The sequence below is a fragment of the Colobus angolensis genome, unplaced genomic scaffold (genome assembly GCF_000951035.1).
Source record: "Colobus angolensis palliatus isolate OR3802 unplaced genomic scaffold, Cang.pa_1.0 Scaffold6, whole genome shotgun sequence".
In the NCBI taxonomy this organism is placed as follows: Eukaryota; Metazoa; Chordata; class Mammalia; order Primates; family Cercopithecidae; genus Colobus; species Colobus angolensis.
Window position 1 is genome coordinate 21160199 of NW_012119598.1, and position 22934 is coordinate 21183132.

Consider the following 22934-nt stretch of genomic DNA (forward strand, 5'->3'; position numbering starts at 1 on the left):
GACTTAAGATAAAACTTGTCATCTATGTCATACTTCAATCAAATCATAAAACAATCCAGAACACATTTATTGATTTATTATTGGAATTCATGTTCATTTTTTTTTTTTTTTTGCAAAAATATACAAAACTCAGTACAGAAGAACATACTAAAAGCACAGGAAGGACAAAAAAAGGAGGAGATCCATAAATGGCTCCTTGATGCAGCCCAACAATTTCCTTAGGATTATGAGGCCTCCAAACTTGAGCTTCCCTCAGATTTTCACTTCTCCAACCTTGGAGTTAAACACACTTGTCAATTATTGTATCCAAGGAAACCATCTGAACAACATGGAGTTGGACAGACTCCAGCATGGATGAAGCATTAATTGTTTTCATTATTTAAAAAAGCCAAAGAAAAATCTTATGTTTCTTCTCGAAACTAAGATAATTAGTCACGACTAGAAAATGAAATATAATAGAATAGGAAAAATTAAGAGAAAACAAGTAGCTGAAGATATGTCTGAAGTAAAAAGAAAGCTAGAACAATGCCAGCGCCCCCCATTATTGCCTTCTGATACAGACTCCAGGCAATTCACTAGATGTGGTACCCATTCATTAATTCCCAACATCAACTTCTAACCAAAAATAACTTATCTTTAAAACATTAAACAAAATCTTAGATTTGAGCAATATTTCAATAAAACCTACCTATTTTACCTTAATCTTTGGACCTAAAGTGGTAGAGTTATCTCATGGGACAATGAGATAACCCAGCCATCGGTTACTGGTGTCGGAAGAGCCATCCAACCACACATCTGGCTGGCCAGCATCAAGATGAACTGACATTCAAGCCTCTGATATTGTCCTAACAGGTAATTTTAGAACCAAAAGGCTCTACTTCATATCTTTATTACTTCCTTTGCTTATAATAAAAATCCACTTGTGGTACTTGGATAGTAGAAAAGCAGGAAGTCAGGCAAGCAAGAAGTTTGGCAGGGTAAGAGAATACAGGTTCAACAAATTTCCACTCAACAGCAACCTAGACCACTACTGCCATCTTGCACAACTCCAGTGGGTGCCAAGATACAATGTGACTTGTACAGCCTGTAGCTCAAACTCAGTAGCAAGGGACAGAGAAAGCTCAAGCAGCATTTCTTCACCTCCCTATTGCTTCTGCCTCTCCTATGCCCTCCCCACACTCCCTGAATGACTGCAGAGGAGGAGGATGATATTACAGCTTCAGTGAAATGCTCCCAATTCCTATCAATTATGCCAGCATGAAGGGAGAAAATAAGCGACTCCAGAAGTTGCAGCAAAGGAAGTACATAGTTCTACCAGGCTTCCTAGGGATGCAAATAAAGGCAGAGATCACCCTCTGGACTCATTTCAGAGTTCACTGGCATCTATTCAGAACCATCCAGGGGTCAACTAGAGTAGGAAAGCTTTTACTCTTTTAATTTCTTCAAAAATTTAACTTCTATATTTTGGCACTCAACAGCAAAATCACCAATTCTCTATTTGAGCAAGAACCCATCGAATATACTTGGTATAACTTATGTCTGCAGAACTGAATTCCAAGTGACTGCACTAGTTATTGAAAAGCTGGCAGCAGCATGAAAAAGAAACATGAAATAAACAAATCTGGAAATCTCTTTGCAAATATCCTCTTTTTTCCTTATTATAGAACCCAATTATTTGAACTTACTGGCCTGGTCAGATGGAGTGACCAAGATGTCATAAACCAACAGAGGAAAACATTGTGCATGGAACAACAGGACAAATGATCTTCATCACTAGCAAGAGGTACAAGCAAGAGATATTTCTATTACACCCAGTTAAGGCAACAAGAAACACAAATGGCAGTTGTTCCAATTCTGTTAGCTTCAGTGTCCCATAACCTTTTAACATGCATGCAAATATATTTAAATAAAATTCCAGGATTTTCTCTCATTATTATAGTAATATAAAAGAGTAGAATGAGTATCAAAATCACCAATACTGTCTTTGCATTTTCAATATTTCCTTTTACTTTTTCTATATATGTCCCCATTAAAAAGAAAAATGCAATCTTGGGACATGTATTTGTCTTGTGGTTTTTATAGTCTTTGAAAATATCATTTTCAATGGAGGCATATTAGCACCATAATTTAATTATTCACCTCTTTTAGACCATTTAGGATGTTTCTGGTTTATCACCATTATTGACAACAGCTGAACATCTTTATGAACAAATTTTGATTTCCTTATGGTAATTTAACTTCTAGGAATTTATCTTATCATAGGACAAGAACTTTAAAAAAAAAAAAAACTTGCTTGAAATTGATGGTGAAACTGCCTTCCAGAAGAGTTATGCCAGTTTACACTCCCACTAGCAGTACATAAGAGTTCTCATTTCACAGTGTTTGCAGCAACACGTGGGCAAATCAACCTGCCATCGTGATGGGAGAGCAATTATCTGCCTGAATCTAGCCTACCATGGCAAAAGGAAATAAGAGTTCTTGCTGGGGCCCTCCAAAGAAAACTCGATTTGCACTCTTCTGTGAGCAAAAAGGAAGAATCGGTTTGCTCTCACACACCCAAAAGGAACCAAGTACCAGCCGTATTACAAGCAATCATTGAGCTTCCCGCAGGAGAACAGGAAATACTCTAGTGCTTTTAACAGCCCACATTCACAGAGAAAACATACAGGACATTCACCACCACATGTATTGATATGAATTGTATTAGCAGCACCAATAAAAGTGTATCTTGTTTGTTTCCCTTACCATTAATTCCAGTCCAGTCCATGAAAACTTGATTACTCCTAGAATGATAAATACAATTTCAAGTCCCAGAATAACCTAAAGTACAAGTTTATGTGTTCTCCAAAATTAAACACACACACACACACATGCACATATATATGTTGTTTGACACAAACACTAACCTCATCTGATCCCATTCAATTCCTATCTGTGCTCTTATTCTGAAGGTATAATAAAGTATGCTAAATATTTAGATTTGCATGCATGCTCAAAAGAGAATGGCTATACATCAGGCTGCTTTAAAACACCAGGTTCAACTTCAAAATACTACTTTATCTCTTGACAAAATCCTAAGCAAGATACTTCAACTGCAATAGTAGAGTTAAATCAATTCCATTCTGATGAACTTGTGGTTTGCTTGCATGCCTGTAATGAGAATAAACACTGGTAAAGAACCTCTCTAATTGGCAATTTGTGATTTAAAACATTTTGTCAATTTCAGGTTGGTATGTACTCTCCATGGATGTTAACTGACATTACCCAGGAAGAAGGATTTATGGTAGTGAGGCAGTGTGCCTTTATGGTGGTAGGGAAAAATAATGCTGCTTAATAATGATAGAAAGAAAAAAAGACAACATACCCTTCGAGAACTAGATAGTAGGGCCACTCAGTAATTAGAGAACTGAATCACGTGCAATTTTCAGGCAGATTTTTATTCTGTATTATTTCCCTAACAACAGTGTCCTTTCTAGTTCAAATATTTTGTAGTTTTGTGGGTAACATCAGAGATTTCTTAATATAAGGAGATCCAAAAAATGCCAGAGAATAAACGACTCTCGAGGACATTTATCAAGACTATGTGGCTGAAAGTGAGGTTGATAGGAACTGATTTCCATCCTCCTCTGGTGTCAGACCCCCAAATCCACGACATTCAGAAACACGTGACTGTTTTCCACAAATGCCCTTTATTTTTTCCCTTTGGTAACTTCAGAACTCTGATTACACCCAAAATGATGTAGAAATTATTCAAGAGTTTATGGTTTTAATAAAACAAATGGAGATGTGACAAGAACAGCCAGAGATGCAGATGGTAGAGGCATCCTTATCCCGTATGATCAGGATCAGGTGATGGTTGTTAATTCATCAAAAGATGGGGATCATAAAACAATGCGCATGAGCTTCCTAGGGCGGCTGTGAGAAATTACAAGCTGGGTGGCTTACAACCACAGAAATGCTTTCTCTCACAGTTCTTGAGGTTAAAAGTCCAAAATCAAGATATCTGCAGAACTGGTTCCTTCTGGAGGCGCTGAGAGAGAATCTGCTCCATTCTCCTTCCTCACTTCCGGTGGCTGATGGCGACCCTTGAGCTGTCGGGCTTGCCATTGCAGTACTCCAGTCTTCACACGGCCGTCTTCCCTCTATGCATGTCTGTGAGTCTGTCCCTCATGGCTTTCTTACCAGGACACAGTCATACTGGATCTAGGGCCCACTCTAATCCAGTGTGACCTCATCTGTTTGTTTTGTTTGTTTGTTTGTTTGTTTGTTTTGAAACCAGGTCTCACCCCGTCATCCAGGCTGGAGTGCAGTGACCTGGTCTCGGCTCCCTACAACTTCCATCTCATGGGTTCAAGTGATTCCCCTGCCTCAGCCTCCCAAGTAGCTGTGGGACTACAGGCGTGCACCACCACACCCTGCTAATTTTTGTATTTTTTGTAGAGATGGGGTTTCACCGTGTTGGCCAGGCTGGTGTCAATCTCCCAGTCTCCCAAAGTCCCAAAGTGCTGAGATTGCAACTGTGAGCCAGGGTGCCCTGCCCAATGCGACCTCATCGTATCTTAACCTAATTGCATCTGCAAAGACTATTTCCAAATAAGGACATATTCTGAGGTGCTGGGTGGACACGAATTTTGGGAGGATACTATTCAACCCAGTACACAATGATACACTCATATTTTAACCTTTTTTTTTTTTTTTTTCTGAGACAGGGTCTTGCTCTGTTGCCCAGGTGGAGTACAGTGGCATTATCACAGCTCACTGCAGCCTTGACCTCCTGGGCTCAAGCAATCCTTCTACCTCAGCCTCCTGAATAGCCAGGACTACAGGTACACACCGCCACACCCAGCTGAGTGTTTAATGTTTTTGCAGAGATGGGGTCTCACTATGTTGCCCAGGCTGGTCTCAAACTCCCACATCAGCCTACCAAAATGCTGAGATTACAAGCATAAGCCACCGTGCCCAGCCTTAACTTTCTATACAAACTTAAAATATATAACTAGACATTCATTCTGCAGTCTTTGCTCGCTTCTGTCTCCTATCACTGGGCCTGGTGATAGGACACCAGGGTTCCCCAGTCACTGCCTCCTGAAAAATTAACTAAGGAGCTTTCGACACAGGACCAAAGTCTTTCCTTGGAGTGCAGAGCTGCTGAAGGATGGCATCTCTCTCACATAAACCCCAGCCACTATCTCCAGAGTCATTCCCTCTAGCACAGGCTGAGAAGGTAAAAGAAAGTCAAGATACTTGCAAAAGCCATCTGAGTGAAGAATCCTTCATGTTTATACTTCCTTCTCCCAACCCCCAATCCTTTCAGCATTCTCACTCACATTTAATTCAATGGCAATTATTTTTAAAAGACTAAACTTATTTTGGTGGCTTTCCAAGAGACCCAACCTAGATTTAGAGAAACTATTCTCTCTTCTTTCATGTTCATATATAATCAGCTTACATGTAAGTTGTGATCGTCAATTTTGTGTGTCAACTTGACTGGGCTCAGGGATGCTCAGATAGCTGGTAGAACATTGTTTCTTGGTGTGTCTATGAGGGTTTGCAAAAGAGATTAGCATTTGAATCCATGGACTGAGTGAGGAAGATCCACCCTTGTCATTGTGGAAGACCGTCATCCAGTCCTCAGAGGGCAGGAACAGAAAGGCAAAAGGAAGGACTCATTCTCTTTCTCCTTGAGCTGAGACATCATCTTCTCCTGCCCTTAGGTATCGGAGCTCCTGGTTTTCAGGCCTTTGGATGCTGGGACTTACACCCCTAGTTCTCAGGCCTTCAGCCTCAGACTGAAACATACCACCAGCTTTTCTGGATCTGTAGCTCACAGATGGCAGATGGTAGGACTTCTTGGCCTCCATAATCACATAAGCCAATTCCCATAATAAATCCCCTCACATAAAAATCCTACTGGTTCTATGTCTCTAGAGAATCCTGATACTGATACATACATACAACGGCAATAAACAAATTTGGGAATAAACACATAAAATACTAGCTAAGAGTATGACACAATGGATGAGGGCCACCAGCTACAAACACTCTGTGCACCAGGGACAAGATATGACTGACAGGCAATAGTAGCACCAACCCTTGAGAGCCAGGCAAGAGACCTCCTGCTACCTGAGATCCAAATGCATGACTCTGGGGTGCAGGGAGCCCGGGGGAGGGAGGGGTGGCGATCAGAGAAGCTTTTTAAGGAAAGTGATCTTTGAGGTGAGTTTCTAAAAATAAAGTAAGAGATTTCCAGGTTGACAAAGATAGGAAGGGCTTTCTATTAGGGGAATGAGCAAGGCACAGGCACAGAGGCAGGAACTAACCCAGCATGTGTGCAGACCACAGACTTTTCTGCATTGTACAGTGGGAGCAGATGGCAGGAGATGAAGGTTTAGCAGGTCCAGAGCATCATCAGCTTTGTATTTTAGAACCTCATTCTCATTTTTTCTTTTCTTTCTTTTCCTTTTTTTTTGGACACAGTGTCTTGCTCTGTTACCCAGGCTAGAGTGCAGTGGCACAATCATAGCTCATTGCAGCCAAAATCTCTTGGGTTCAAGAGATTCTCCCACCTCTACTTCCTGAGGAGTTGGGACTACAGGCACACACCACCACACCCAGCTAATTTTTTTTGTTTGTTTGTTTTTTGTTTTTAATTTTTAGTAGAGATGTGGTCTCATTATGTTGCCCAGGCTGGTCTCAAACTCCCGAGCTCAAGTGGTCCTCCTCCTCTTGCTACCTTGGCATCTCAAAGTGCTGAGATGATAGGTGTGAACCACTGTGCCTGGCCTAGAATCTCATTCTGATGAGTGTAGAGAGCAAAGACTGGAGATGGGGCAGGGCAGAAGGAAGGACAGCCAGTCAGGAAGGTGTTGCAGGCTTGGGGTGGTCCAGGGTGGTGGCAGTGGGCATGAAGGGCAGTGGGCAGATTCTAGTGATAGGCTGTCACACTGAGAGGACCTGGTGATGCAAGGATGCGGGTGGTAAAGGAAAGGCTTTCTCGTACCTCTACAGGCAGCTGTCTTGCATTTCTGTGCTCTTGCAAAGCCCTCCCTTCTGCCTGGAATATCCTTCCTCCTACCTAGAATACACAGTGTCTCTCGAACCTGGCATTTACCTAACATATTGGCCACTCAAAAGTTGTTGCAGGAATGAATAGATGCTTCCTGCCTTAAAAAGAGAAAACGATATATATGAGCCATAGGTATTAATGTCATTTCAGCCAGTCAGCGATTTTTATTTAATATCCCAACCAATATGGATGTTTAATAATGAGTCTCCTGGAAACCTTAAAGAAAAGAATAGTAAATACTAGAGTATTTAAAGCATTCATTTCTTGATCACCTATTAAGTGTCAAGAACTTTTCTAACTATAGAGGGGCTCTGGGGTGAAACCAAAAAAGTGGTTTGTTGATTGAATGCTATGGAGAGTCACAATCCCCATTTAGAGATTCCTTTTGATACTACACCTGCCCGGCTATTTTGTTATCATTTTTGTCCCCATGTTTTCCTTATTTTACTAGCAATGCATGTTGGGCTTTTTGTTTCTTTTGTTTTTTGTTTTTTTAAGACAGGGTCTCGCTCTGCCACCCAGGCTGGAGTGCAGTGGCGCGATCTCAGCTCACTACAACCTCCGCCTTCCAGGTTAAAGTGATTCTCATGCCTCAGCCTCCTGACCAGCTGAGAGGGGGTGCCTGCCATAACACCCAGCTAATTTTTCTATTTTTAGTAGAGACAGGGTTTCACCATATTGGTCAGACTGATCACCTCAAGTGATCCACTCACCTCAGCCTCCCAAAGTGCTTGAATTACAGGCATGAGCCACCACGCCCGCCCAGCCTGCATATTGTTAAAAAACAAAGTCTGTGAATTTCTTTCTGACAGACTGAGAAAGCATGCTCCACAATGTGGGGGAGAAGGCACACCACTGGAAGAAAAACAGGTAAAATCCCAGAGGCCTGAGGGTAAGAAGAACTTACGCATGAAAAACCAGTCTGAGACCAAACCATGGTCGTAAAGATTAAAATGCAACAATCTCTGTCCCAAAACAACACTCTTTGCCTTCCTGAGCCCTTTCAAGGTGGGATAGTTGAGTTGCACAACTTGCAAAGTTAATGAGCCATGAGCAGTCACTCCCTCATTTCACTGCCTGGTCGCCAACAACTCACTGAAGGAGGTACAGTCCAACCTGAGTGGGGAGCTTGGGTTCTCCCTGTCCTCAGGCTGTCTGCAGAGAACACAACCAAACTCCCAGGAAGTAATGTGGATAACAGATCACACATCACCAGGAACAGCTCTGCCATAATGTTCATTCTTCAAGATTCACAAAAAGTTGTTCCTGAACTAACCTCAACAGGGCACAGAATTCTCAGTGTTCTATCCACAGCCTTTACCATGTGACCAATCAGAATGGGGTGGCCCAGCAGATTAAGGCCATGGTGATAGACAAAATGTTTACAAATTATCCTTCTAGTTGCTGAAGGTCAAGGAGGCCTGGGGGCCGGGACAAGGGCAGCTAGGAACACTCAAAGCGGTCAGGGTAGTAGGTATTTATCAGCTAGTATGAAAGAATTTCTATATTAACGAGTGAGAGATGAAAACACTAACACAGGGATAGAAAACCAAATACTGCATGTTCTCACTTCTAAATGATGAGAATATGTGGATACATAGAAAGAACCACAGACACTGGAGCCTCTGAGGAGGTGGAGGATTGGAGGAAGGAGAGGATCAGGAAGAATAACCAATGGATACTAGGCTTAATACCTGTGTGACGAAATAATCTGTACAACAAACCACCATGGCACAGGTTTGCCTATGTAACAAACCTGCATATGTACCCCTAAATTTAAAAAAAAAGTTTAAAAAAAGAGAGAGATGAAAACCACCCTTGAGTTCAGAACCTCAGAATAGGCATTGACAAACGTTTTCTGTAAAGAACCAAATGGCAAATATTCTAGGCTTTGCAGGACACGTGGTTTTTCACAACTACTCACCTCTGCCACTGTAGTGCAAAAGCCATCATAGACAATACATAAATGAGTAAGTGCCTGGTTGTGTTCCACTGTAACTGTAAAAGACAGGCAGCAGGACAGATATGGCCCACAGGCTATAGTTGGTGATTCCTGTCTTACAGCATAGCAGAGCTAGTAGTCCTACCAATGAATCAAGTCTCGAGCCTCAATCTCCTTAGCAGCATCTTACCAACTTATCTAACCGAGCACCAATGATTCTTTTGTGCCTGCTTGATGTTTACAGACCCCAGGAGACCAAGTCAAAGCCAGCAGTCAAACCCCCCTCCCTAAAGTAAGATACTCACCCAGAAAAATCTGTAGTGAGAATTCCATAGTGGAAGATGTATATTCGGCTGATGTGGCATATTGTAAGATATCCCATGGCTACAAAAAAGGAATATCTGGAAGCAAAAACATAGATGATCAGGTTATTATGCATGGCAATAACGCAGTTGATGTTCCCCTCTTCCTCTCTTTCACCTTCCCCATGCAATTGGTCTCGATGTCCTATCTGGTCCAGCAACATCCCAGTTCACCTTTTCACCCACTACTCTAGCTGAACCCTTCATCTCTTCTCACCTGGACCACTACAGTGGCTGTCAGCCTTAGCTGCGTAATGGAACGGAGCTTTGCAAACCACAGATCCCTGGGACCTGCTCCCAGCTATTCCTGTTTAATTCCTGCCTCACCTGGCAGGTGTAATGGAAGTGCACAGCCAGGGCTGGGAATCACTACCTGTAAGGTCTCACACTCAAGATTCTCCTCTTCACAGCCCTCATGTTTACATGATGATTTTTGTAAAGTACAAATCATCACCATACTGCTGGCCACTTCCTCTTTAAGCATTTTATTCTCTTGGCTTCCATCCTCCTGTTTTCTTCCCACCTCTCTGGTTAATTCCTCCAAGGCTCCTTGCTCAGCTTTCCTTCCTCCACCTACCCCTCAAGTGTTGGCATTTCCAAGCTCAGCTTGGGACCCTACCCATCCATGCCTCAGGCTTCAATTACCACTTGCTCATGAGTACCCCCTGGCTTCCTTCGGAGGTGTGTTCCTGACCACGTTATAGTGTACACTAGCAATATACACACAAGCCACACAAACACACACATACACATGTAAGTATTGTCAAATGTGTAATTATAAATATAGGTGATAAGCTGTGCAGTGAATGTTTATGTCTCCCCAGAATTCCTATGTTTAAGTCCTAACCCTCAACATTAGGAGGTGGGTCCTTTGGGAGGGGACTAGGTTATCAGGGCAAAGCCTTCATAAATAGGATTAGCCCTCTTACAAAAGAGGCCCCCGAGAGCACTCACTCTTTGAGCTAAGTGAGGATACAAGAAGACGGCAGTCTGTAACCCAGAAGAGAGTCCTCACCAGAACATGCTGGAACCCTGAACTCAGATTTCCAGCCTCCAGAACTGAGAACTATTAATACATTTCTGTTGTTTATAAGCCACCCACTCTACATACAGTACTTTGTTATAGCAGTCCCAGCTAAGACAATCTGATTAACACCCATCTCCCTGACCAACCTGTAAGCTCCATGAGGGCAAAGATGGTCACCTGTGCTTTGTTCACCATATCCACCTACTGTGTGTCAAATGAATAAACAACTATGTGACTGCTACTCTTCTTAAAAGTCTCCAGTGGATCCCACCATCTAGTGAAATTGCAACCCCTGAACACAGCATGCAAGGTGCTTCACACGCTAAGCTCTACCTCGCCTTTCTGGACTCATCTCCAGCCATGCTCCATGTTTACCTTACTCTCAAATGACACTGCACTGCTCATGTTCCACAATGAAACTCTGTATTTTCAGGCAAGATGTCTTTCTGCCTGCTCCTTCTTCTGCCTGCAATTCGCATCTCCATCCAACAGTCTATCTGGAACCTGCCTAATTTTCAGATGAGGCTCAGCTCCAAAGTCACCTCTTCGATGTTCCTTGGCTTGGTCTTACTCCATGCATCCCACCACATCTCCTGTTCCCCACCCCCAGCACAATTCATTGCTCCACTGCCTGTATGTCTCTAGTACTACATGCTAACGTACATAATTACAATATTAGATTTATGTATATGTCTGTTTCCCCAACTCATTGTGACCTTGAACATCCCTACCCTTGACCTGACACGTGGGAGGGGTTCAGTTACTGTTAGTTGAAATGAACTGAAATGAATACATTACATATTTGAAGTGATTCAGGAGCCCATCAGATATAGACATAAAATCAGAAGATATAACTTTTAAATATGTGCCATAAAACAGGGAAGAGGTATATTCTCATATTAAATTATATTGAAATCACATATTCACATTAAAATAACTCATGAAGACTAGATCAGCCTAAGGAAAAGTAAAGTAGTGATAATAAAAATTCATTTGGTAGCAAGGGATAGCCAGACTTTAAACAGTGTGAAGGAGTTCTGTAAACTCTAAATCACTATATAACTTTTAAGTGCTATTCACCATTATTTGCAAACGAAGTGGTTACTATGCAGAAAAGATTTTTTCTCGACCATGGATTCATCCTAAACCACTTCCAAAACAGGAAGATGGTCAACAATGCAAATGACTAAGAGAAAATAACTCCCTTAGGAGCTGAAGCAGAAGTGGAATGGAGTCAGGCCTCATCACCTCCAGCAACTGTTCCCTTTCTCCAGCCAATTCATGAAGCTCAAGGCAGAAACACAAAGCTGACTCAAAAGGTAGATTCTTCCAGAACCAATTCCAATGCAGCCATGCCTGCTGCTTCCCCTTTGTCCTCAACAGGAGTTAGACCTGTACCTTCCCCTGGCCCACAGGAGAAAGAAAGCAAGTTCAACTCATTTGTTGTAAGACCCCGCCTGAGGACGGCACCAAGTGCTGAGTTCCAATATAACAGGGCAATGCATTCGTGCCCTGGCCAAACCTAAAACATCTAAGAAATCAGGAAGTGGTAGCAAGAACATGTATTCTACAGACTGACTGTAGATATAGTTTTGCTGTGTCCCCACCCAAATCTCATCTTTAATTGTAGCTCCCAAATTCCCACATGTTGTGGGAGGGACCCAGTGGGAAGTAATTGAATCATGGGGGTGAGTCTTTCCTATGCTGTTCTCGTGATAGTGAATAAGTCCCACAAGGTCTGATGGTTTTATAAAGGGGATTTCCCCTACACAAGTTCTCTCTTGCCTGTTGCCATGTAAGACGTGCCTTTTGCCTTCCACCATGATTATGAGGCCTCCCCAGCCACGTGGAACTGTGAGTTCACTAAACTTCTTTTTCTATACTAATTACCCAGTCTCAGGTATGTCTTTATCAGCAGTGTGAAAACAGACAAATACACAGACCAGTATGAGCTCAAATCCCAGCACTGGCAGGAGTAATCCATGGTGGGAGAAGTTGGCAAAGCAGTTCTTCTAAGAAGGGGAGGTGTGGTAGAGATTGGCACACGAGGCCAGGCGCAGTGGCTCACACCTGTTATCCCAGTACTTTGGGAGGCCAAGGCGGGTGCAAGTTCAAGATCAGCCTGACCAACATGGAGAAACCCTGTCTCTACTAAAAATACAAAATTAGCCAGGCATGGTGGTGCATGCCTGTAATCCCAGCCTCTTGGGAGGATGAGGCAGGAGAACCACTTGAACCAAGGAGGCAGAGGTTGCAGTGAGCCGAGATCGCACCATTGCACTCCAGCCTGGGCAACAAGAGTGAAACTCCATCTCAAAAAAAAAAAAAAAAAGAGATTGGCCCATCAGACACAGTGGTTACACGGGTGTGTTCACTTTGTGGAAATTCATCAAACTGTTTACTTATTTATGTCTCTGAACTTTTGTCTCATCTCCGAAAAAAAAAAGAAACAAACTATATTCCATAGTGTTGTCCTAGAGTTAATATATTTGAAATAATGAAATATTAAATAACAAATTAAGTGATATATTAGATAATAGTTTATATGTTAAAAATGAAATAAAGTATATTAAAAAGAGCTTGGCTTAAGACTTGGCACAAAGCACGGACTCCAGCATTGATAACTGCATCACCAAGTTCTCACGCTAGGCCCTCTGCCCCAGGAGACACAAGCCATGTTCTGCTCCAGCTGGTTCATACAGGGCAAACTGATGCCCGTGACTTCTGCCCGAAACAGTGGCTTGGGAAGGAAACAGGGGGGTATCCCTGAAACTTTCTAAACAAATGCTGTATAACAGTCCAGAAATGGCTTAGTTTTGGCCAGGTGTGGTGGCTCATGCTTATAATCCCAGCACTTTGGAAAGCCAAGGCAGGCAAATCACCTAAGGTCAGTTCAAGACCATCCTGGCCAACATGGTGAAACCCCGTCTCTACTAAAATTATAAAAATTAGTTGGGTGTAGTGGTGGGTGCCTGTAATCTCAGCTACTCGGGAGGCTGAGGCAGGAGAATAACTTGAACCGGGGAGGAAGAGGTTGCAGAAGAGCTGAGACCATGCTGTTGCACTATAGCCTGGGCAACTGAATGAGGTTCCATTTAAAAAAAAAAAGGATTAGTTTCATATGGCAGCAAATACTAATCTTTCCCTCCTCTTCTCAGCCACGTAGCAGAACTTTTATCACTGATTCAGTGAAGTAAAGAGGAGAGCAATTCACACAGAATCATGACATCATGGTACTGAAGAGAACTTGCGTTCAAACTGCTGCAAACCCAGCATTTTGCAGGTGGGAAACCTGACATATGTAGAAGCTGCACGACCGGTCCAAATTCACACTGCTAGGAGGACCTTGATTTCCTGACTCCAGCCTAGAGCTCTTTCCATAAACAGGAAACAACGTTGAGACTTTTAAAAAATTTACATTGAGTTCATCCAAGGGGAATTGTGAAACAATTTCCACTTCGGCAATATTGGCAACCACAAGAGTAAACTAAGAGGAGCATCAGCCAGGCGCTGTGGCTCACACCTGTAATCCCAGCACTTTGGGAGTCTGAGGTAGGCAGATCACGAGGTCAAGAGATCGAGACCATCCTGGCCAACATGGTGAAACCCCATCTCTACTAAAAATACAAAAATTAGTTAGGTGTGGTGGCACGTGCCCGTAGTCCCAGCTACTTGGGAGGCTGAGGCAGGAAAATCACTTGCACCTGGGAGACAGAGGTTGCAGTGAGCTGAAATTGCACCACTGTGCTCCAGCCTGGGCAACAGAGTGAGACTCTGTCTCAAAAAAAAAAAAGGAGCATCTTGTGCTGGCCTCTTTCCTTCTTGGTCTGATGGCAGAGCCCCCTGCTACCACAATAATACCGTAGTGGCACCATCATACCCTGTCTGTAAACCACGTGACTCTGCCAAGGCCAGAGTGTTCCGTTCCTAGACACTGGAATGGAACACTGTGAACTTGAACACAGTGAAAGAGGCCCAATATGAAGCAAGTGTGCGCGTCAAGTTCCTGACCCTCTGAAAAGTGGACCACACCCCATCAGCATCACACAAGTGTGGGAAGAGCTGACAAGTTACAATGTGTAAGGAAGTTGGGAATGTGCTATACAGTTGCACCAACATTATTATTAATCATTTACTATGTAATTGCTTCCAAAACCAAGTTTTGGAAAAGCCAAGCCTTTTCATCCTCTAGTTAAAAAACAAAAGCTTTTATAATCATTTTGTCATCATATGAAACATTTCCAAAACCCATTCTTTCCAAATTAGAAAAATGGATTTCCTATTTCCTTTCTAGAAGATCACACACACACACACAAATCTCACCTTGCATTGTTCATTCCCAGTATCTTACCTGTGAATATTGGATACACTGGCAGTGACCATGATTGCATAGCACATTAACACCAGCACAAAAAGATGCACGGAGTACCTTTAAGACATAATAGGTAGGGGGAGGAGTAATTAATATATTTCATATTAACACAACTTTTGGTCACCCAAAATGTGAATCCATCACTATCCCCGCCAAAAACACAAATGATCAATGATCAGTAACTCGTGTTTATATGAGAGAAAATAAACCAAATATTTTTCTTCTATGTAATTAAGATGCTGTATCTTAAAATGACACAGGGACCTCATGACACAGTTTGCCAACTGCAGGGCTAATAATGTCAGGAATCCATAAATGGAATGCTTACACTTTTTTCACATATGCAATTAAGAGTCCAGAGAGATGAGTTCTTTCTTTAAGACTTTATTTTTTAAACTAGGCTTCCCCAGATACCAAGCCTTCTACCTGGTGGCTGATTTAAAATACTTGTCCTTTCTCAGATATTTGTTGAAGGAATAGGGGCAGAATTCTAGCATAGTACCCTGAACAAATGCACAAAATTCCTGAAGGTGTACTTCTCAATATGTTGGTCTCAAAAGCTTCTTCCTTAACACCTTTCAGGGTATTTGCCCAGCTTACTAGTAGGAGAAAGTACAATTGACCAGCTTTCCCTGTTAAAGAATGATTCACATTCCCCCAAGATCTGCACCAAACACATTGTTCTACTCTGGTGAAATCCAGGACTTACACTCACGTCTCTAGCAGTAATGCAAGAAGTACATCAACATCTACAATAGTTAGGAAAGGTTCCTTTTGGGAAAATTAAACCTTATAGCATCCCATTTACATGACTGGGAGGGATCTGTAGAAGTCTAATTTTAAGAAAAAATGGGCTGGGCATGGTGGCTCATGCCTGTAATCCTAACACTTTGGGAGGCCAAGGCAGGTGGATCGCCTAAGCTCAGGAGTTTGTGACCAGCCTGGGCAACACGGTGAAACCCGTCTCTACTAAAAAATACAAAAAAAGATTACTTGGGCATGGTGGTGTGCACCTGTAATCCCAGCTACTCAGGAGGCTGAGGCAGGAGAATCACTTGAACCCAGGAGGTGGAGGTCGCAGTGAGCCGAGATCGCGCCACTGCACTCCAGCCTGGGCCACAGATAGTGCAATTAAAAAACAAAAAATTAAATTGGAAAAAAGAAAAAGAAAGAAAAAATGAACTATACTGACTTACAATGGATGGTCAGTTTATTGGCTCTCATAGTAATTGGAGATTCCAGGTTCTTACAGTAAATGGAGATTCCTGCAATGTCCTCATTATCCTACTATAAGGTATTTACAATATAAAATTTTATAATACATATTTTATAATACCATCTATTTCTTGCTTTAGTGCAATTCCAAGAACATTGCCACAAAACATCCACATGACCAAATTAGAACATATGAGACTCATACTCACCAGCCGAAACAAAAGATGACAAAATAGATGCCAAAAATGGTGGCAACTGCATGCCGGACATCAGAGCTGGTTGTACCAGGACGTAAGTAGATGCGAAACCAGAAAGCAGCAAACAGAGCAACAAGCTGGCATACCACAAAATTCACCTATGACAGGGGAAGAGAAAACGAAAACCTTTATTGTTTCACCTTTCTGTGAATTTGCTCTTGTTTTTTGCAGATTTCCACATCAAGAGGCTTCTCAGACTTGGATTTGTTCTTTCTCCCCAATAGATTGTTTGGAAGAGGAAATGAATATAACAGAACAAGATAACTATACTCTCATGTGGTATGAGATGCGACAAACCCAACAGTTTCTTCTCTAACCTTTAAGACTGGCCAAGGTTGCCTTCCCACCCACAAGCAGGGGGCTTCTCATGGAAACAGCCTAAGCTAACTGTGAGCTCTGTTTAGTGGGCCTCTTTTCTCACCCCCAGCAGGACCCTAAGACGAAGAAGGTATTAGATGCAAAGTTTGACAAAAGAGCTCCCTTATTTGGTACCTAGGAAATCAAATTGTTCTCCAAAGTGATCACCAGTTGTTTTCTGACTCTGTGAATGACTCACATTCCCTAATACTGGTACTAAACCCATTGTTCTACTCTAGCAAAATGCAGGACTTACAACAATGTCTCATTTTAAACCAGCATCCAATAAACAAGAGCTTTCCTCAAATTCAAGGTGTGACACTGCAGACCTACAAATAGTGACACAGCCCTGCATTCAACGTCCAGTGCCAAGCCTGTCCAGTTACGCAGGGTAGACACCAAATTTCCTTAGAAAAATCTTAGTGGTCTACCTCTTGAGAATATTGTGCCTAAAAGAAAACAAAAAATTTACTGAAATCTATAGAAAAGGTCAGCTGATTTTAGAAAGCAATAAGCAAATATGTACCTTTGCAATTTATATTTACCCAAAATCAAATTCCAAATACATTAAGTGGTTTAACCATTCATTAAAACTAGAAAAGTAACTTAAACTCTTCGAAATATTCAAAACTGAAACCTCAGTATGAATTCACTTTTAGAAGGCACTTAATTGAAAAGAGACCAAAGACAGAGACACAACTTCAGCATCAACATTTCATGCCTCAATAAACTGCTGCTGATAACAAAACTCATTAGGGCTGAGCTGGGAGGTAGGGCTGGAGGGAGCAGAAATCAACTCCATTTGAGCTCATTTTGTTTGCCCAGTGAAAAACAATACTTTGGTCCCTTTATGACTCATAGAAAATATTGCTTTCAGAAAATTTCTGTTTTGGTTTTTTAAAAGTTGACGGTTGGCCGGGCGCGGTGGCTCATCCCTGTAATCCCAGCACTTTGGGAGGCCGAGGCAGGCAGGTCACCTGAGGTCAGGAGTTTGAAACCAGACTGGCCAACATGGTAAAACCCTGTCTCTGCTAAAAATACAAAAATTAGCTGAGCTTGGTGGCGGGTGCCTGTAATCCCAGCTACTTGGGAGGCTGAAGCAGGAGAATCACTTGAACCCAGGAGGCAGAGGTTACAGTGAGCTGAAATTGTGCCACTGCACTCCAGCCTGGGCAACAGAGCAAGACTTCATCTCAAAATTTTAAAAAAACCAAATAAATAAATAAAATTAAAAATAAAATTAAAAAGTTGACCTTATTGAGTTTCACCTTTCCAAAAAAACCTGTTCTCACCACTGCCCACCTTCACTTTCTATCTTGAAAGATAGAGAAGTGACTTGTGAGCCTGTCCTGCCTGATTTGGTCATATCTTTTCATCTAGGCTGAATGAACAGCCAAGGAACACACACAAACAAAATGTATATAGAAAAAGAATCACCTTAGCAAGGTTCAAGACTCACATTCCCTAAGACTGGTACTAAATCCATTGTTCTACTCTAGCAAAATGCAGGACTTACATCAATGTCTCATTTTAAAGTGGCATCCAATAAACAAGAGCATTCCTCAAATTCAAGGTGTGACACTGAAGATCTATAAATGGTGACAGAGCCTTGCAATCAACATCCAATGGCAACTGGAAAGTCCAAAAGTTGTAATAGGTGACAGATCACATGTTCTTTCATTCTCACAGCCCAGCCTGCAACCACAGCAGAACTCAAGAAAGTGGCCACAGGGAAATTTCCAGCATTCTTTTTGATTTGGCCAGAATTATTGAGCATGTACACATGAGGAATGATTTGGAGGATGGAGCGTGGTTATCAAGAGTGTAGTCCCCCAACCAACAGCATCCACGTCCCCTTGGAAACTTGCTAGAAATGCACATTCTTGGGGCCCACCCTAGCCCTACTGAATTAGACATTTCCTAGGCAGAATCCGGCAATTTGTGTTCCAACCACCCCAACACCCAGGTGACTGTGATATACACTCAAGTTTGAGAACCACAGGGATAGAAGAGAAAGAAGGTATGTTCCCTGCTTTCAAGGATCTTATCATCTAACTAGGAAAACAACACAAGTAACCTAAAAGTAATTGTGAAATAACAGTAAGAGACTGTCTCTACCCTACAATCAAGAAGAGAAGATTTACATGCTCTGGGCTTCGATTTATTTATTTCTAAAATGTGTGCTTTAGGGGAATTGGTGTCTAACATCCCTTCCAGGTCTAATGGTCTCTGATTCTATATCTAACCTGTGTTTAAAAAAAAAAAGTTAATTTGGAGGCCAGTAGGCTGAGATGACTCTGGTGCCTTGGGTTCCCTCATAAGCAAGCCAAAACCTAATTCAGAGGGAATAGTCATAGCCCAGAAAAACAAGCTTGACCAATCAGAAACTACCAACTAAGCTCCAGCTAGAGGCTTCACCAATCAGAAACTACCTACCAAACTCTAACTAGAGACTTTACTAATCAGGAACCACCAAATAACCTCTAAGTAAGGGCTATCCACTTTAACTCATCAAATATTTTCTTGGGTTTTGCTTCTTTGAACACTTTATAAAAGTTTCCCCCAGTCCCTTTTGGTGGAGTCCAAAGTGCTTGCAGGCTGGTGTTGCCTGACTCATGAACCACTGAATGTTCAAATAAATGCTTTAAAATTTTAATGTGTATAAGTTTATCTTTTTACACCAGAATCCTTTCCTTGACTGTTAATGGTAAATGCCTAAACTCAAGACTTCATCATGGATTAAAAGCTGCCCTCTACGTACAGACTCAACCTGCTCCACTACCCTCTCCCCAAGAGGGAATCCTGGATGGCCAGCAGAGTGCTCCACAGCAAACTGCTCTCAAGCAAAAGCAGAAACACACAACAGCACCACGCAGTTCTAGCAGGAGGGCTCTAGCAGATATAGGATTGCTTTTCAGTGACCACACGTGTACATCTTACAAGGTACAGGCTGAACCAGACTGAGATACCACTTCACAGATATTAGTATGGCTATTACATATTTTTATAAACAAAACAGAAAATAGTAAGTATTCACAGAGATGTAAAAACATTTGAACCCATGTGCACTGCTAATGGGAATGCAAAATGGTGCAGTCAGTATAGAAGACGGCATGGAAGTTATTTAATATGCTAAACATAGAATTACTATATGATCCAGCAATCCTACTTCTAGGAATGAGCCACAAATAACTGAAAGCAGGGTTTTTAAGAGATATTTGTACCCACATATTCATAGCAACATTATCACAATAGCCAACATGTGGAAGCTGCCCAAATCAATGGATGAATAAACAAAATGTGGTACACACATATAATGGACTATTCAGCCTTAAAACAGAAGGAAATTCTGATACATGCTACAACATGGATGAACTTTCAAGGCATTATGCTAAGTGAAACAAGCCAATCACAAGGTATAAATATGGACAAGTATGCTTTCACTTACATGAGATTAACCTAGAGGACTCAAATCCAGAGATAGCCAGTAGAATGGTGGTTGCCAGATACTAGAGAAAGAAAGTAATGGAGTTATTGTTTAATGGGTATGGAGTTTCTGTTTTGCAAGGTAAAAAGAATTCTGGAGATGGATGGTGGTGATGGTTACACAACAATGTAAGCATACTCAATGCCACTAAACTGTATGCTTAAAACGGCTAACATAGTAAATGTTATGTTATGTTATGTACAGTTTGCCACAATTTTTTAAAAAAAGGTCCAGGCTGGAGTGTGATATAAATTTGTGTTGGCTGACTCATATCTACACTCGCGGCTGGTGGAGAATATAACCATCTCTGCAGCCAAGTGCAGCTGGCTCCTGTCACAATTCATACAGGCACAGAGTTCAATTTTTGTTCCTTTCCTCTATAAAGGGTCAACAAAATCAGAGGCATGGCCGGGCGCGGTGGCTCACGCCTGTAATCCCAGCACTTTGGGAGGCCGAGACGGGCGGATCACGAGGTCAGGAGATCGAGACCATCCTGGCTAACACGGTGAAACCCCATCTCTACTAAAAATGCAAAAACTTAGCCGGGCGTGGTGGCGGGTGCCTGTAGTCCCAGCTACTCGGGAGGCTGAGGCAGGAGAATGGCGGGAACCCGGGAGGCGGAGCTTGCAGTGAGCTGAGATCGCGCCATTGCACTCCAGATTGGGCAACTGAGCAAAAAAAAAAAAAAAAAAAAAAAAAAATCAGAGGCCTGATCTTTTAGATGTACATCCTGGAATTGTTTTGATTTGATGATATATGGGATCTGCTTCCAAATAATCTAATGGGATCTAATGGGAATGGGTGAATGGGATGAGTAGAGATCAACAGTTCTCAACTGAGGCTGATGTGCTCCCACTCGGACATTTCTGGTTGCCATAACTAGAAGAAGGGGTGAGTGTACCAATGGCATCTAGAGATCAGCGATGTCGTTAAACATCCTAAAAGGAACAGCATAGCCTCCCACAACAAAAAAATTTCCAGCCCAAAATGTCAGTAAGTGCCAAAGTTAAGAAACTCTGGTGGAACACAGTTAGATGAGCCAGACTGGGTATGAGTTGGAAATTGTTGAAGCTGAGTGTCGGGCACATGAAAGTTCATTCTACTAATCATTCCACTTTGATGTATGTTTGAATTTTCCATAACAAAGCCTTTTTTTAAAAAAAAAATTACAAAACTCTGGAAAGCAAATCACTGGCCTAAGATGATACAGATTTTAAACCCTGGTGATTCCAAGCACTTGAAACTGAAAAGTTCTTTTAATCCACATCAGAGAAACACCTAAATCAGGGAAGTAATATACATAAGTTAAGAAACAAACTAAAACAAAAAATGAGATGTCTTAATAGGAAAAGAACCACCTTTTATGAAATGATCAAATATCCATTAAGCAATGAGTCAAATCGGCCAGGCACAGTGGCTCACGCCTGTAATCCCAGCACTTTGGGAGGCTGAGGCAAGCGGATCACGAGATCAGAGAAGTGCTGCTTCTGAGAGGATGAGTGGCTGTCAAGGTACACAGACCTGGGTACTTCATAGCCTCTTTCCCAGGCTCTGGGAACAACGGAGAGGCAGGATGAGAGCTGGCGGACCTGAGGAGGTCTTAAAGTTGGACAGAAGAGACCATCAAGTGTGAACCATCCACTTGGAGCCATAGAAGGAGCTGCAGGGAGCAGCAGATACAACAAGAGGCCAATGTCAGGACCACAAGGATGTGTTCTGTCAGAGCAGAGGAGAGCCAGGCCCCAATAGCAGGACCAGCTGCCCTTGCCAAGGCCAGGAAGGACCGTAAACTCCTCAGGGCTTAGTTCCTCCCCAGGTGAAGGGGTGCGCAAGCCTTCAGTGTAACCAGCCCTACACTGGAATAGGTTGCCTACAACTGCCCATGTGGCGTGAAAGCTACATTAAATTTAGTTGGGAGAAACTTAAAAGTTACATTTGTAGCATCCTGTGTCGTGGCTATACATGTCAACCTCACTGTTATTGCCCCTGTGGGAAATATGCACAAAAATTCTGTATGAAAAATATTCATCTCTGCATGATTTCAAGTAGCAAAAGGAAGAAGGAATTTAAAAATTCAACAATTAGTAAAGGCACTGGTTAGCACAGGAAGCAAATAAAGGACGTGCTCTTCATCACTGTCCTTTTTTAGTGTAATACGGTAGTGTTTGCTATAAGCCATAACTTCTGACTGATTCTTGGAAATTCATTCATTGGGTAATAAAAAGCTAAATACTGAAAAAATATTGAGGCATTATTTGCAAGACAAAATGATGTAAAAGCAACCTAAATAGAGGACAACAGAAGGATAGTAATCAATGGTAATAAACCCATTCAATAGAAAAGTATGCCATCATTAAAAACAGGCATTATAGGCTGGGCACAATGACTCATGCCTACAATCCCAGCACTCTGGGAGGCTGAGGCGAGAGGACTGCTTGAGACCAGGAGTTTGAGACCAGCCTGAACAATACAGCAAGAGCTCCATCCCTACAAAAAATAAAAAATAAAAAATTAGCTGGGCATGATAGTGAAAGCCTGTAATCCTAGTTACTCAGGAGGCTGAGGCAGGAGGATTGCTTAAGCTTGTAGTTCAAGGTTATGGAGAGCTATGATTATGCCACTGCACTCCAGCCTGGACAACAGAGTGGGACCTTGTTTCTTTAATTTAAAAAAATGGACAGTTTATAAAATACCTGCCATAAAATGAAAAACATTGGAGATAACTAATGAATGAGATAATACAAAAGTGTATGTATATTTACAACTATGTAAAAAAGCTAGCATGTAGAAAATGGCAAAAATAATGTGTAAAATGGAATATGACTATTATATCAGGATGGCAGGAATCT

At 42.0% G+C, this 22934-nt stretch overlaps 1 protein-coding gene across 1 annotated transcript in view; it reads right to left on the bottom strand.

Annotated features, from left to right (window-relative positions):
- MBOAT1 (membrane bound O-acyltransferase domain containing 1) overlaps positions 1 to 22934 on the bottom strand; it is a 109044-nt gene that overhangs the window by 33299 nt on the left and 52811 nt on the right. The window contains exons 2-4 of the mRNA XM_011962764.1: positions 16194 to 16339; positions 14749 to 14826; positions 9314 to 9409 (exon numbers count right to left, since the gene is read on the bottom strand). Coding sequence (XP_011818154.1) covers positions 9314 to 9409; positions 14749 to 14826; positions 16194 to 16339 — 320 coding nt within the window. The remainder of the gene's footprint in view (positions 1 to 9313; positions 9410 to 14748; positions 14827 to 16193; positions 16340 to 22934) is intronic.